Below are 14,221 nucleotides of genomic sequence, written 5' to 3'. Positions count from 1 at the left end.
TACCAAAAACTGGAAACTGATACAAAAGACTGCCTTAAACTTGACGTAAATAAACCCGCATGGTGAACTTAAAATTCGATCTAGTTGTGAGGTATGAGAATAGTTTTTGTTTCGTTTTGTGATTTAGTGTATTAAATAAGTGATGACGTTGCTTACAAGAATTCGGCAAATTTAGATCCGGCATTCGCGGCCTGACCTTTCGAGTCAAGTGCCTTTGCGGCCATCGTAGATTCTCAACGGTTTTGGGACCAACTGAAAACATTATGTTGCCTTTTGCGTTTTTGGCGATTTCTGTATCGCTATAGTGATGGCCGTCTTCTAAGCATGTAAGGAATCGTATTTTGGCAAAGCTTCTTTTTGTGCAAAATAATCTCAGTGAGTGGCCAAGTTATTGTTGAAATATAGACTTATTCAAGAAGTTGCATGTTTAAACTGTATTGGTTTTTAAGGTGGTTGAAAGTTAGATAACAGTGTGTTTGAAGATATTCAATTGTTTAATAGGTGAGAGATATTTATTTTCATTCGAATTATTTTGAATTTGCAAGTGTCATTATAATCACGTAAACATTTAATTAGAGGTGACAGGTAGGCTAAAAGTGAAACGCAGATGATGGTGACAATGTTTTTAATTTTTTATACTTTATTTGTTTCTAAAGCATTCATAGTTTATTTTTTGTTGCCTATAGCTTTGTTATTACTTTAGTGTGTGTGAAACCACAGTTGTTTATTGGGTAAACATTTTTCCTTAAAAATAAATATAGGGCTCTTACATTGCATCGTGTGTTAGTATATAAATTGCATATCTGTTGACTGCTATTTAAATGTGATATTATTTGCCCTTCAATGTTAAATGCTACGATTTTTCATTTTCCTAACATGGATTGTCCTAACAGTTTAAACGTAATACTCTTGGTGGTCATAAGTTGTTTTTGTTATAAAAAAAACCCTTCCTTTTCATTTAGGACAAGAAAAACAATGAAGAGTTACAAAAAAGGAACATTTTTTGCTTTTAAAAGAAACCTGCTAAATGACCTAAAAAGTCCTTTATTTTGCAAAAACTTTGTTAAAATAAATCACGTGTGTTTTTGTGTTTTAACAATAAGAAGAAACCTTGTCATGGAACCTAATAAGGGAAAATCCATTGACGTAACAAATGGTGTAGTTTTAACACAAGATGACCACGTAAACAGATGACCACCACCCCACTTAAGAGCAGAGTTCATGCAAGGGAAAATGTCCACTCAGCCATGTTAAGCCAAACACAGACTGTGCTCTCAATAAAGGGCCTTTTTCGTTATGTTTCTTGCTGACAAGTTAAGCGTAACGCGCGTGGCGAAATGAGGAAGCCACAATCATACCGTGCAACAAATTGTTACGCCCTTTGCCAATACTACAAAGCAGTACGTTACATAACAAAGCACAAAACTATGTAAAGGCATTATTATATGCATCAAATGCTATACCGTAGATGTTGATGTTAGCATTAAAACCATGTTTATTCCAATGTAAACTTCTTAAATTAAAACAAACCTAAATTTCCACTGAGTTCAAATCCAAGAGGCTCCCGAGGACAAATCCCAATAAGTATTTTGTATGACTAGAACCAGCCCTCAGTTGATGGAGCGCCAGCCCGGTAAAGGCTCCTGTCGTGGGTTCGAATCCCATCCCATCCCAGACTAGATTTTCAGGCTATGCCTTGTCATATGGGAATGCTTGGGAGACTTTCAAGGGCCGCATCTGGGTTCGTGAACGATGCAGCGTTTCCCTGCTGAACTCGACGAAGCCACAACCCCAGCCTCGCCATAAAACCATGCATGGCATCGATATTATTTATACGGTTGATGTTTTTGCTATGCCAAAAAACATGCCAATAACATTTAAAACCCCTTTGAAGTAAATCAAACCGAGAGATCCTGTTTCCCCTGACATTCGAGAAATATCTTTGAGGTTACAATTGCACTAATTTTAAAGCAAGTTTTAACGCTATCCTGTTTTTAATGAATTCAAAGGCAAACAATTAAACACTTGAATGTCTGGTAATTGGCCTCATATCCATGACCTATCGAGATTTTAATTTCGTTTGTAGCTGGAAAATTCAATAGTTTAATTTTTTCCACCAAACAATTTAGGTCCAAAAGGCTTAAAAAATAAAGAATAAAACTCATTCATCTCCATCTTGGTAGAACATTGAGACCTGAAACTATTTTTATCTAAGCACAAAAATGTCACGGCAAGTCTAACTACAAACGCACAGAACCGAATCGTAAATATTTGCAATGGCGTCTCACGTTACTATGCCAGTGTTCGTCGTGAAATGATGAGTGCGTTAGTCTAGAGTTGCAAGGCTTGTAATGGAGGCCTGAACACAATAATACAAGCATCCTGCCCGACCTGAACCCGGAGTTTTACGAAACTAACCCAGAGTTGAACCCAAACGTTAGGGAAATTAGTGCCCAGTGCAAAGTCAGGCCGGAATCGAGCTCGGTTTATGAACCCGACCCGACATAACACTCTGCATTGGTGTTCATTGAAGCGTAGATTAACACCGGAAAGCGTATCACAAAGAATCGGTGCGATTTTTAGAAAATTTAGAACAGTAGTTATAACTTTTACGATACTCTATACTGTTTCTAATTCACCCCTTAGATTATTTTAAGATAAGTTTCATTAAAATCCTGACCATTCATGCCTAGAAAATATTTTCTTTCTTTTACCTCCCGGCGTATTAAAACCGAGAACCGTCGTTTGAAAGAAGTATTGAGACTGCAAAGTCAGCATTCAATAAAACATATGTAATTTAACATTATAACCAACCTCTTATTTACGCCTTTCATATTTCAGGATGAAGTAAGAAATTTGCTATTCCAAATTTTCTCAGTAAAAAACCTTTATGGCACCAAACGAAAAAGAAACTGAAAGGGAAAAAAGAGCAGAGCTCCCGAAAGAGGGAAGATACAAGATAGGATGCTGGGCTCCCTCTTGTCTCCAAGTCTGCAATAATGCAACTGGATTTCTCGTGGCCGCCTGTTTCTTCTATCTGTTCCAATGTAATTAATTATTTGACGCAAACTTCTCGTGTATCTAATTAACGTGCTTGCGAGCCATATGTTTTTGTTGCTTTAAAGTTAGAGTTTCAAAGCGGTGAAAACGTAAGAATACTACATGTAAAAGATTACACCAAAGCTCATCGTCTGCCGCTCTTTTTGAGTAATTTTAGACATTTTATAAGAGAAGACGGATCCGTCGGTCACCTGCTATATAGACTAATTGCTGTGGTCTGTTATGAAATTTTCATTTACTGTATAAGAGGGTGCAAAATACCAATCCTAAAGTAACCTTTTTCTTGCTGAAAAATGAAGGTTATTAGTCGGGTCACCACAAAACTGTGCCTCCAAGGTTGTAGCAAGTGGAAGCTTACCCACAAATTCTTATTTATCTTTTCCAGCATTTTTGACCGGAGGAGTTGTAAACTTGAATGTAAGTTCGCTTGAGAGGAGATTTGGTCTCAGCAGCACGCAGTCAGCACTGATCGTCGTTGGTTACGATATTAGCTTTTGTGTTCTCGCCATCTTCATATCATACTTTGGAGCTGGTGTAAGCAGGCCGAAAATTGTGGCTATTGGTTCTGCGGTGTTTGCCCTTGGCTCCTTCATCTACGCTTTGCCACATATTGCAACTCCATTGTACGAATTCGGAACCAGAAGACTTCAAGGTAAGGCCGCATTTTTTGTTTTTGTTTTATGCACTATTTTTAGAAAATCATGTAAGATCTTCACCTTGGTATCATGTATGCTCTGATGTAAACTTCCCGGTCATAAATAATCTACATGTATATGTCTATAATTTTAACGAGAAAATAGTATAAACGAGAATTTTCCGACTGAGTTGGAATAAACATTTGTTTGTTTGTATTCTTTGGGATAGTGCTTTTTGAAATGACTTAGATATGTGACTGCGAAAGAAAAGCACACTGCGTAGTGGCAGGTTCTGATGGTCAAGTTCAAATCCTGCAATAAAATAACTACTTCTTGACGTTTAAATATTACTTGGATCAGTTCACAGCAGTTACAAAACTTTAACTGTTAAACCACTTTTTACGGCAGTTTTCTTTTGACCGTACTTTCAATGATTTAAGAGGGAGGATGATTCCTGTCCTACAGTAACACGAGCGACTCATACAATTCTGTCTATTATTATTATTATTTAATATGGTGTAAATGTTTTCTACGGGATCAATCTAGAAATGCATGCAAGTGCAAATTATATTATGAGTGTTATGCCGAAAGTCCCGGATCATTTCGACAAAAAGTGTAAAAAAATGGAACGTGTTAAACGTGTTATTCCACGTGAGCGGAACTTCACGGAGAATTGACTTTGTATGAGACCAGCAGGTGTCCGGTTCATTTTAGGAGTGGGCACGTCTCATGGTCACGATTTGTAATGAAACCTTTTGACAGACGAGATTAAGTTTATCCATAAAAGGGACTTAGTTTATCTATCAGCAAAATCGGTTTGCACACTTGGCCACACAACCATAACGCTATAGGACACTTCAGGTGATTTAAAATGGCTCCATTCTTTCACACACAAAATACTGTAAAAAGTAATCGGTCAAAAATAGTTTTAAGTTTTATGAACCAAAAACGTAGGTAAAGCAAAACTTATTTTTCTGATTTAGTTGTATGTGCGGCTCCTAAAAGCAATTAAAAATTCACAGAAAAAATACCTTTAAAAAGGTATTCAGACATAAACAATGTTAAACTCCAGGAACCACATCAATTTATGTAAAGCACAACAACTTATTGGTCTTCTTTAGTTGTATGTGCGGCTCCAAATAGCAACGCAACCAATACAGGCTGCACACAATCTGAAGATCTCAGTTGGTATATGGGAGTTTTGCTGCTCGGTACTTTACTTATGGGATGCGGAATGACCCCAATGTTTACAGCTGGGATTGCGTTCATCGAGGATAGCGTGTCAAAACACAAAGCTCCCTTGTACCTCGGTAAGTTCATTTTTAAGACCAATTGTACTTTATACCTCTTTTGTTGAAAACCCAAACCCAAACTTGACCTCTAAGCGTGATAAAGTAAAAAAGGTAGTCCCCCGTTATAAACTTTAGAGAACCTTGGTTATAACTCGAAACAAGCCAAATTTCCAAAACCAGGGTAAATGCCTTCATGGGCATTTTTATCGAATGACCAACAGATTGTTTTGACATTGAAGTCTTGACCAGTAAAGGCGATGAAAGAAAAAATAATTCCTCTTTTTGAGACAAAATTTAAAGAATTTACTTTACGTTAAGAGCATGTAATTTTGTACATAATTTGTTTGTTGAAACAACGTAGATTTCAAGTTGCCTAAGCTGCTTTGGATATATTTTGCAGGGATAGTAAACGCGTCCTCCATTGTTGGTCCAATCGTCGGATTTTTGGTGGGAGGAGAATTTCTGTTGAAACTTTTTGTCGACTTTGACAAAGTTGGCTCGTAAGTGACGATGATTCGCATAAAAGTTTCCATTATGTTATTGTTTTACGAAACCATGTCCTATTCGATCAAACGGAATATTCGATTATCCTGAATATTTGATTAAACGGAATACTCGATTAAACGGAATATTCGATTAAACAAAAAATGGCCGTATTGGTGGATAATGACCCAAATGTTAAAACCACTGATTGAAATTGTCATTCAGCCACCAACTTTTACCTACATTGCTTCATTTCAAAGGTTTTCTGTGAATTATAACTTATCTTTCAGACAAGGCCTTACATTTCTTGATCCTCGTTGGGTAGGTGCGTGGTGGTTGGGTCCTCTTATGGCCATGGGTGCTTGCTTTCTAGTCTCCATACCTTTGTTTGGTTTCCCTAAACAACTTCCAGGTGAGAAAGACGGATTTGTATTAGTCTTAAACGTGACATTTATTTCTAAATCTTTTTATCTTAAAGATGACTTTATTGTACGACCTGATTCGGACTTATAAAGTCATTTTCACACATAATATCCTGTCACAAACGTTTTCTGTTCTTTGCACAATGTAACAATGTTAACAAAATAAAGTTTTTGCAAAATGTAAACTTTATTTTAATGTTCACTTTTTATTTCTGTACCTCAAACAAGTAATTTGTTCAAATTTTGCAGCACTTATTACCTCCACTGCTTTTTATTTCTCCAGGTACCAACGCAGTTCGGGCGAAGCGTCAAACCGAAACTCATCAAGACAATGGAGCTGTGATGGCAAATATAACTGGCTTTGGAACATCAGTTGCAGACCTTCCGAAAGCTCTATTGATAATCGTAAAAAACCCTGTATTTATGCTTACCATAACAGGTGGAATTTTCCAGGCTATTGTGATCAATGGCAACTCAGCATTTATGACAAAGTTTATTGAAAACGAATTTCACTTGTCAGTTGGAAGAGCGGGACAGTTGGCTGGTAAGCATAAGAAAGTGTATACATAGTCGCTTTACGTTTTGTGAATTTTGTGTTTGACGCCTAATAGCCTACTGCATAACTTTTGTGTAGTTTATGCCCAAACTAAGTTATTTGCTTGGTCATGCTTTGTCTGACAACAAAAAGTAGCTAAGCGTGTTTTAATTTCCTGTCTTTTAAACAAGAGGACAGGATTTTTCAACATGGGTCAACGCCCACCTGGGGGCGTTTCCATGGCGCTGAAAGAAGTTTAAACTAGCGATGTACGACAAACCGAATATACCGTACATGTCTATTTTAAACACCCGCGGTACCATGAAAAGGCAAAGATTATCATAATTTTCACCAACAAAGTATCTATGAACAACAATATAAATAGTTTGGTCATAAAATTTTTTAACGAAATACAATGTATTTTTGGAGGCATTTGAAATCACATAGTTCAAAAGACTGCCCTCAGTACAGGAAAAGTGATTAAGCAACACTGCAAGAAATTTCAAAGTGAAAACACCCAATCAGTCGCTGCGCTGTATTTCTTTTGTCTACAAAATTAAAGCATTTTGCTTTCATAAGTATCATTAGTTTCTGCATAAATACATAAATATCTAGTAGCGGAATGTAAATATCTAGTAGCGGAAAGCGCAAAAATAGCGTATAAATACATAAATATCTAGTAGCGGAAAGCGCAAAAATAGCGTATAAATACATAAATATCTAGTAGCGGAAAAACATAAATATCTAGTAGCGGAATGAATTTATAACCCTGTCGTGGAAGTCCTTTGCAATTAGATTTCATTAATAAGGAAAGGTTTACTAAGCAACACTGATAAGGAAATTTACTAATTATAAATTTTTTTCTATAATCTAGGCGCAGTACTGGTGCCCGGTGGAGCGCTGGGACATATTGTTGCTGGAATTGTCATCAACAGAATGCAATGGAAGATTCCTGCTATGCTGAAGTTTGGCGCCATTTCGTTGATGATTGTGGTCGCACTCTCCCCTATCGGTTTTACTCACTGCAACAACGCTAGAGTTCCAGGAGTGGCCGTTCCCTATCAGTATGTTGAACACATTGAAATACGTTTCTTCTGTCCCATAGCTAATACAATAGATAAAGACCAAAGTCTGAGACAGTGTTTCCCAACCGGAGAAGAATTTACATTTATTTTGACATGTGGTTTGTAAGGAAACATTTAAGCTCCGGAAATATAACCTGCGAAGTTGATTAAACATCCAATTTTAAATGTTCTGACTATGGTTTAGCATCTACTCTGTAGTATACTAGGGAGGAATGAAAATGTTTTGAATTGGAAAGAATTAGTCGAAATAGGTTAGGAACCGCTGGCTAAAGAGAATTGAAGATTGGTTTAGCAGAATTTGGACAATTTAAGCATAAACGTTGCTATTGCAACATACCGCTTAGGCCTTAGGTGAAGGTGACTTCAATCCGGTTAAGAAGGGACATTTAGTGGGCTACATCAGAAGAAAAAGTGTTTTTATTTGTTAGGGTTTACCTACTAGATTTAAACAATATAAAACAAGTCGTATATTATTAATAGGAACATAAGAGTTAGTTTTGGCATTTAACTGATAGCATACAAGCAACCCAATTACAAAAAACAAACTTCTTGTTTGTTACTAGGCTTAATAAACTTGATAGGGAAATTCAGACAAGTATAACAATATTCTATGACAACAAATACACAAGTCAATATGTTTGAAGAGCATTCTAACATTTTAACAATGCTTTTGTGTTTTGTTTGAAGGTTTGACAGATTGCGAGCCGGAAACATAACATCGCGGTGCAACTCGCAGTGCAGATGCCAGGAAGAGTTTTTCATCCCAGTGTGTGGAGCAGATGGCAATACATACTTTTCACCGTGCCACGCTGGATGTTTTGTACCTATATTTGAGGAGAACGTTACATTACCAGTGGTAAATAGCATCAGTGAAGTTATACATGGTTTGAAACCAAATTTGACAAACGAATATTAATAATCTAATACTAACAGTAAATTTGGATGGTAAGTTTACATTAAATTAGTTTTGAAAATCTAAAAGCATTAAACACATATATGTGAACAAGTTGACTGGCATGATGAGGCCTTTAATTAAGCTGTGTAATACAAGTCATTTAACAAATAGCTTTTGCAATAATCTATGTGAAAAATCCGCTCGGTATGAAACCTTCCACATGACGAAAGTTTTTGTCTCGTGAGTTGAAGAAATTTAAAGAGAAAGATTTAGTGTTAACGTATATAAACAGTTCGCAATGATAGGATAAGGAAATTACAATTTTCAAACAAACTTTCTGTCAGCGCTTAATTGCCCTTCTAAACGCTCATGACCGCGACTTAGCAGATATGGTAAAGGGTCATGGGGTTTAATTTTACGTTGCACACATCATCGACATTTACAACTACACATTTAATTTTCAATTGGCGGAACCACGAATGACTAGGTGTGCCATCAACCAATCTGCTACGAAGCTTAATGTTGTCGCATGAAATACTTTTAGTTTTTTGGGTTGTGATGTTAGTAAATTAATCTTGTCCCATCTATCCCAGCATTTTTAATATAGTTTTTATGCTCGAAAAAATGCCGTACTCAAGACGGGTTTCATAACCAATCTTGCAAGGAGATTTGTTTTTGAAATCTTGCGTACTTAAGCATTACAACAGCGTTGTGGCGATTTTTTTAAGAGTTACTCCGTATGTTCTTGTATCAATCCCAACATTTCTAACCCGACCGGAATTCCAACCGGAACAGCAACTCCCGGAAGATGCGACGAATCGTGTACAACGCTCGACGGATTCCTAGGCGTCATGTTCTTTGCCATCATGTTTTCATTTATTCCTTTAACACCGGTGCTTGTGACACAACTAAGGTACGTGATATTAAACTGAGTCTTCTGTTTGTGATTAATCAATATTAAGGTCAATTTGTTCACGTACTGGTTGGGCAAACTAATAATACCTTGTGGTTTATTGACCTTTGAGGTTTATAACTTTATTGACCACCAACAAACCGTTGTATAAATCAATAAATGTTGTGCGGGCTTTTTATCTAAAACAAACTATTCTATGCATTAAAGTTTAATACAACATCCGTTAACATGAATCTGATTTTGTGGAAGACATGAGGTGTCTTACTCGCAATAAAGTGATTTTACCCGGTAGTTAATAACAGTCAATAAAAACAGAATTACGTATAATTGAAGTCCAACCTACATAGTATATTATCCACAGCCCAATATATAAACTAGTCCTCAACGTAGTGTGCTAAATCAAGCTTTAAACAATAGGAGATGTTCTTGCAATTACACAACGAAATATTTTTTTAGGGCCGTTCCTGAATCTTTACGAACTTTTGCTCTTGGTGTTTCGTGGTTTTTCGTCCGTGCGGCTGGAACGATTCCTGGTCCTTTTATTTACGGAGCTGTTACGGACACAACTTGTTTACTGTGGCAAACTCGTCAGTGTGATGGATCACGAGGATCCTGCTGGATCTACGACAACCGCAAGATGGCAATAGGGTTCATCACTTTGTGTAAGTTTATTCGTGTCTTTTTGTACTTTAATTAATTACCAGATTTGATCAGACATGATAAGCCTCAGACAGTGCACACTGTTTCGACCTACAGGGTCTAATCCAGGGGTGGGCAAACTTTTCAGTGCAAGGGCCGCATTCAAAAGTTCCTAATCTTATCGGGCCGCATAGTATTTCACCAACAGCCACCAATTTTTTTTTAAATAACTAGTGTAAAGAATTAGGTTTATATCATGTATATACGATTCAAAGCCGTTTAAAATGCTCATATTAATAATTCCTAACTTGGTGCATAAGATTAGCTGAACGGAGCTAGCTGTTTATGACGTCATCATCGGTATTGTGACGATTGCGGTGCCTGTTTTTGTCGCATTGTTTGCACACAATAAGCGGATAAAAAGCTGGGCGTATGTGGTTCTTAGGCTGGTAATTTTTTTGTCTCACGAAATCTGTTTTTGGCATTTTAAAAACCGAAATAGTTGGCAAAATAGTTTTAGTTACGTCATGGCAGCCTGTACATGTATTTTGACATACATGGTCACGGCCGCACAAACTCGTCTCCGCGGCCGCATGTGGCCGTACGGCCGCAGGTTGTGCACCCGTGCATGATTTAGCCCAAAATATTAACATAGTATATTTTCAGCTATGTGGAAATACGTTTGTTGTCAATTTGTTTGCACAAACATTGGTTGAAACGTTACAATTATAATTGTTTCAAAATAAACAAGCATTTATTGCAACATAGGCTACACCACGTTTTTTTGTTAATAAATTCCTTGCGCCAACATTAAACAACAATGTACTGCAACGACCTAAACTTGATCCAAAGTGACCAAAGTTTTGGCGTCAACAGTACAAAGTAGGCTGTATTTGAAAACGTGAATAGCTTTAACTTTTATCGAACGAAGAAATTGTTTTAAGTGAATATGTGCATGATAACGTGGCAGAAACAACAGGCTAAAGCACGTAAACATCCCCGGTAGTTTTTAAAAACTACGCATGTGGTTATGACACTATTCAGCGTTGCTCGGTAGCTTTCTCTTTAAAATTTCCCAACATTTGGCGGGCCGCATGAACTCCTTTGCCGGGCCGTAGTTTGCCCACCCCTGGTCTAATCATTGCCGCTGGTGACGAAAGGTATTGGATTGATGCTTTTATATTGATACTGTGACACTGAGCCGAAATTACTTGGTTTTTAGACAGTTGTTTGGGCATTGTGAATGAGTTCTTCGGTCGTTAAAGCCCAGTTGTGGCATCGAACGGGTTGGTGAGGCTTGGCTTCTTAGTCCTACACTCCCAGCAAACCTGGAGTGCTGTAAGATGGTTACATTATCTCATCCAGCCGATCTCTTGTCACCAGCTGCATTGATGAGACCTTGTAGGTCAAAACAGTGTGCTCTGTGTGCGGCGCGTCTAAACCATATACAAACATTAAAAAAACCTGATCGGGATTCGTCCCTGGAAGTGTCCTGGGTTCGAACCCGGTGAAAAAAAACAGTGTGCTCTGTCTGCAGCATTGGCTTGATGTTTTGTATTGATTACACATGTTTTAATAAATACACACTCTCAGACGAAATATTAATAATTGTATTCAGTTAAACAGACTTACTTTGGTGACATCTGCGTTAGTTTCATAGTTTTGTATGCCAAATGTATTCATTCTCCAAATCTCTAAGGCATAAAATTTGTGCTATACTAACAGAACTATTGGTTACAGGACAATACAAGTATTAAAATAGAAAATATTTTATGTTATTTTGCTTTAAATCTTAGCCATGGTGGGAAACTTTTTGGCTGGAGTGTTTTACTTCGTCGCCTGCCTGGTGTACAAAGCACCTCCCGAACCGAAAAACGGAAACAATTATAAAGAAATGGAAAATGAGAAGCCAAAGGTTACAGTGGAATTGAGTGCGGATAACCCTGCCTATGAAAATGATAGGTTATAAATAATGTTCTAAAATTGAACAATAACTCAAACTAAAAGTCGTGTTTGATTTTTGTCAGTTAAAAAAAATCGAAATCTTTAAGTGGGAAAGTGGAACTGATTTTGTGTAAATTTTTAAAATTCGTTGTTTTTTAAAATCTTCTTGCTAGCAGTTATATTCTATATGTGTTGTAATTGGGGCATATTTTAAGTTTTCCCATTGCCAAAAAATTGTAGAGACTTTTTCGTGTTTAATCAGTTCCTTACTCATGCGCAAATTAATTTGTTACACTCTCTCTATGCATGTTGTACATTTTTTACTGATTTTCGTGCAGTTACTGTAGCAAATATATTGGAAGACTAACCACATCAAGCAAAAAAATGAAAAACTACCCACATAATTAATGAAATCAAAATAACACCCAAACTAAGCAACACGAGCTTCAGAATAAAGCATCTCTATCTGTTTTAGTAAACGCAAACAAATAGGTCATTACAAAAAAAATGCTTTAGACTTATATATAAGTCTACCTAAAGGTGAAATCAGTTGAAAGTAGAGGCTTTTTATCGAGGAGGAAAGACTCATTGGAATGGTAAATGCGGTTTTGGCTGAATGTTGTGCAACACGTATTCTTCTTAAAACTAACCACAGCAGGCCAACGTGGAGTTTTAGGCCTTTCTACGCTGCTGGCCTCAGGTTCTTGCTCGGTTTCGGGCTTGGGCTCGGTCAAAGTTTTTGAAAACAACATTTGCAGGAATGAACATGTGCACATGGTGTGTATTGAATTTTTGTGAACTGAACATTCCATAGGTCTTTACGTTGGCGTCTATGCCATTATTTTGAAATCTCTACTGGTTTGACTGAAACGCCATAATAGTGACGTACCGGTTTTAGATGATTAAACCGAATTTTGTCACAATTCCGATTAAACTCAATCAAATATTCCTTGTAAACGTCTGATGTAAAAAACGAAAGGTAATCAACTGAATTAAAACTTTGTTGACATTGGGAACATGATATTTCTTGAAAGCATGCGTGAGCAAGTGTTTGTTCCTTGCGTGTTTTATGACGTTATATATTTTCCGCTACATGTCGTTAAAGCGCAAAAACGTTAGTGTTGCCCTAAAACAGTGGTTCTTAACCTGGGGTTCGCTGACCCCCAAGGGGTCCGTGAGCTGGTTTTAGGGGGTCCACGGAGGGAAATATCTTAAGTATCATTAACCAACAGAAGAATATTTTTAAGTTTCTCAACCGTTTTTACAATCCTGCATACGAGTGCACGCTGTTTATTACACCTTAATTGGGCCAAGAACATATACTTTTTGTAATTGTTTTCGCTATTGTGACATCATAACACACATGGACAATAGACTTTATAGGACAAGTGATTTGTAAACTTATATATACAGTACCAGAAATTATCAATTCGATGCGTTGGCCACTACAATACAGAAACGTCATTGATTTTGAAGGACTGTGAAGGCGGATTTAAATGCTTCAAGCATGACAGGGTATAATGCAAGAAACGTGAAACATGAAAAGACTTGTGGTAAGTTGCGTTGGGGGTCCGCAGACTTACAAAATTCATAAAAGGGGTCCGTGACTACGAAAAGGTTAAGAACCACTGCCCTAAAAGGTTCGGGCCGAATCGAATATTAGGCCGAATCAGGCCAAAACTGAAATCCTCTTTTTACAGAATGTTTTTAACTAAAATGTGCGTGTTTGATGGAAGTAAACTCAGCTATGACACTTCGATACAACTGTTGCAATACGTAAGTGGAAAAATCATATAGCTTACACGCAACGTGGCTTATGAACACTAGGTACAGCAATTAGTAAAAATTTGACGTTTTGAATTAGTGGGGAAAACAGCATATTCGGACAAATGAAACTTCGGTGCGTTTCTACAGTAAAAATCACAATAAAAAACTAGGCAGTTGTTGGAATGATTCAAAGCCAATATTCAGCAACACAAACACATGATCGAATTCTTCATCGGGAGCATTCTGGGTTCGAACCTCATTAAAAGGGTAAGCCTGTACGAAAGCATTAGCCCCAAAGCCTTCAAGCAAACCAGAGATACGAGTATGCACATTTTTAAATGGTGCATATGTGATTCCTGTAGTTGGTTCGAAACTCACCGCAGGTTCTTCTACTTTTCCGTATGCCGGGATACTGATTTAATTACTACCCTTAATAGGCCTGGAGTACTTTGATCCAAAGAAAATCGTTCACACGGACAATACAAAAGATTAGAGAACTGGTTTCAAATATCAACAACTTCATTTTTTGCTTGGGAAAAAAAACAAGCAAA

General features: G+C 37.2%; 1 protein-coding gene across 1 annotated transcript; it reads left to right on the top strand.

The window, feature by feature from the left end:
• Positions 1-447: 447 nt before the first annotated feature.
• Positions 448-12,206, top strand: LOC145204565 (solute carrier organic anion transporter family member 4C1-like). The gene is made up of 12 exons (XM_080077158.1): positions 448-501; positions 2,842-3,047; positions 3,446-3,712; positions 4,817-5,005; positions 5,388-5,487; positions 5,761-5,882; positions 6,176-6,436; positions 7,302-7,491; positions 8,200-8,368; positions 9,136-9,320; positions 9,777-9,982; positions 11,756-12,206. Exons 2-12 carry the CDS (start codon positions 2,891-2,893, stop codon positions 11,926-11,928), a joined length of 2,019 nt encoding a protein of 672 aa, XP_079933284.1. The 5' UTR covers positions 448-501; positions 2,842-2,890; the 3' UTR covers positions 11,929-12,206.
• The last annotated feature ends 2,015 nt before the right edge of the window (positions 12,207-14,221 follow it).

This window comes from Phallusia mammillata, chromosome 8, assembly GCF_965637545.1.
Source record: "Phallusia mammillata chromosome 8, kaPhaMamm4.hap1.1, whole genome shotgun sequence".
NCBI lineage: Eukaryota > Metazoa > Chordata > Ascidiacea > Phlebobranchia > Ascidiidae > Phallusia > Phallusia mammillata.
This window is presented reverse-complemented; position numbering and strand designations above follow the sequence as displayed.